Source organism: Corticium candelabrum, chromosome 18 (genome assembly GCF_963422355.1).
Source record: "Corticium candelabrum chromosome 18, ooCorCand1.1, whole genome shotgun sequence".
In the NCBI taxonomy this organism is placed as follows: Eukaryota; Metazoa; Porifera; class Homoscleromorpha; order Homosclerophorida; family Plakinidae; genus Corticium; species Corticium candelabrum.
The window spans coordinates 5,488,420-5,490,919 of record NC_085102.1 but is presented as its reverse complement, the minus strand read 5'-3'; the positions used below and the strand labels follow the sequence as shown (position 1 = coordinate 5,490,919).

Sequence of the window (2,500 nt, the reverse complement as noted above, 5' to 3'; positions counted from 1 at the left end):
AGAAAGATAGACAGACACACAAAAAAACAGATAGAAAGAGAGACAGATAGACAGACAGACTAACAAACAGACAGACAATTACAAACAAACAGATAGAAAGATAGACAGGCACACAAAAAACAGACAGACAGATAGAAAGAGAGACAGATAGACAGACAGACAGACAGACTAACAACAGACAGACAATTACAAACAAACAGATAGAAAGATAGACAGACAGACAAAAACAGACAGACAGACAGACAGACACATAGACAGAGACATATTCAAATACGAAACGGATAAAAGGCTACCTGCAATCGGGTGGAGGATCTAAAGTGATGTCTGCTAACTCTTTCTGCAGCCTAAATAGCCCATACATTAAACAGACAGACAAACGTGCTCGTACAGAACAAAACTGTACCGCTTCGTCACTGGTTGCATTTCACATACGGGTCTTTCAGTAGTAGTCAGTAATATTCAGTTGTATAGACACAACAATTTAGTCAAATACGGGTCTTTTGTAGGCGTAACAGAAAGGAACAAATTGGGTAAGAAATCACGAAACCTCACTATGTTAATAGTTGTCTACAGCTTTCATTATTAGGGAGTCACCAAAATGCTTTTCGCAGGCAAAGCTTCCGTCGGGGCCCACGCGTGTTTTTGTGTCATGATCGCACACTTGATGCTTACTCATGGAGCGCACGACAATTTAGACTCAAGTATTTACGGATTTCATCACGTGGGCATTACGACTTCTGATCTAGAGAAATCTCAAAAATTTTACGTCGATGTTTTGGGTGGAAGTTTAGTGGATGATCTTAAGGGGAACAATCTCCAGGGTGATGAGGAAATGTATGTGCTCTTTCAGAAGGAAATATTGGATGCTCATGCGAGGAATGTGAGTTTGGATGAGGAAAAGGTGCCGAGTGTGTCTCGAGGTGGAGATGTGGGACTGAGTATTCGTTTTGTGTTGTTTGATAATCTGGTGGTTGAGTTGCTGGAGTTTAGTGAGCCAGGCAAGTCACAAGTATATGATGCAAACTATAAGTATGCGACTGCAGCGTATGTCAACACGGTCACAGTTTCGTTTTGGGTGAGAGACAATGTTGATCTAAATGACTTTATTACTCGTTTGGAAACAATTTCCAATCAATTGTCAATCGGCGTCAAGGTTAATCATGCCACAGGCAATGCAGCTGCAACAACATTTGGTGGATCAGAAATGAACGTCGAAGGGATAAGTGTTGCTCATGTCGTTGGCCCATCAGGAGAACTTGTCGAGTTCGTGAAATTCACTGGAGTATCACGATCGCGGTTGGCAACGGCTTTTCATTCAAGGAAAGCTGTTAGTAAAGCTTTTTCATCGAGTACAACGTGTTCTTCTGCTGAGCCTTTAGGAACTTGTTTGTATGGAGTTCATCATATTGGAGTGACGACGGATGATATTGCTGCTTCTTTGAAGTTTTATTCTGATGTGATGGGTGGGACTGTTCTTACATCTCTCACTATGAACAACGTGAACAGTGATGGAGTATACTACAGTTTCTTTCGGCAGGAAATTTTGCAAGCAAGTCATACAGCAGCTGATTTATCTGCAGCTGGAATACCAGATATAGCAACTGACGGAACCGAGAAATGCGACTTTGTGTTTGTTTTGTTTTCAAACATGGTGATTCGATTGGGTCGCTTTTCTAGCAGACCAGCTGGTGATGTGCTTTTTAATGCTAGACATTTATCATCCAGTCCAGCATACGTGAGCAGTGGACACTTGACATTTTGGGTAAAGGAAACAGTCGATTTGAATCAATTCGTACAGAACGTCGAAGCTGCAAGCAGAAATCTTGACCTTAAGCAAGTGCAAGGGAATAGAGCAGTGGATGTTGCAAGTGCTAGTGACTTAGATAAAGTCCCTCTATCAAAATACAGCTACTCAATCTCTGGTACTTTGACCAACTTTGACGGCTTGACGTACACGTACATCAAGGGTCCATCTGGGGAGCAGTTGGAATTCCTCCAGTTGACGGGGAAGGCTAATGATGCATTTAGAACGGCATTCTGTGATAGAGATGCCGTATCAACAGCATATTCTAGAAACAACTGTCCACACGACGCAAGTGGTAAGCAAGATCAATAGAGATCATGTTTGTCTGCTTGCCTAGCAGCATGCACGTTGTTTGACTTGTACAAACATTTTACAGACATTTGAGTACAACGTCTATGATAATTTTGATAACATAAAGTAATTGATTGTGTTGTTGTTGACTGAGTGATGCTTGACCGACATTGTGTGTCTTTGTAGATGAAGACAAGAAAGAACAGCACGAAGGCGAGGAGGAGGAGGAAGACGAAGGCAATACCGATACTGTCATATTGGCTATTATGTGCTGCATGGCGTTTTTAGTTGCTGTGATTGTTGTTGTGTCTGTTTGCTATTGTCACTATCAGAGACCAACGCAATTTCAGAAGCTCTAATGGTTTATGCTGTTTTGTGTTTTCATTTTTTGTATTGTTATGATTT

The 2,500-nt window shown here is 41.4% G+C and overlaps 2 protein-coding genes across 2 annotated transcripts in view; one reads left to right on the top strand and one right to left on the bottom strand.

Annotated features, from left to right (window-relative positions):
* LOC134193609 (ubiquitin-conjugating enzyme E2-24 kDa-like) overlaps positions 1-423 on the bottom strand; it is a 2,527-nt gene extending 2,104 nt beyond the window's left edge. Inside the window, exons 1-2 of the mRNA XM_062662444.1 lie at positions 404-423; positions 294-344 (exon numbers count right to left, since the gene is read on the bottom strand). Of these exons, the coding sequence (XP_062518428.1) occupies positions 294-344; positions 404-423 (71 nt within the window). The remainder of the gene's footprint in view (positions 1-293; positions 345-403) is intronic.
* Positions 424-462: 39 nt separating this feature from the next.
* LOC134193924 (uncharacterized) overlaps positions 463-2,500 on the top strand; it is a 2,059-nt gene continuing 21 nt past the window's right edge. Inside the window, exons 1-3 of the mRNA XM_062662790.1 lie at positions 463-530; positions 587-2,099; positions 2,282-2,500. The exon at positions 2,282-2,500 is cut by the window's right edge and continues 21 nt beyond it. Coding sequence (XP_062518774.1) covers positions 599-2,099; positions 2,282-2,454 — 1,674 coding nt within the window. The 5' untranslated portion in view covers positions 463-530; positions 587-598 and the 3' untranslated portion in view covers positions 2,455-2,500. The remainder of the gene's footprint in view (positions 531-586; positions 2,100-2,281) is intronic.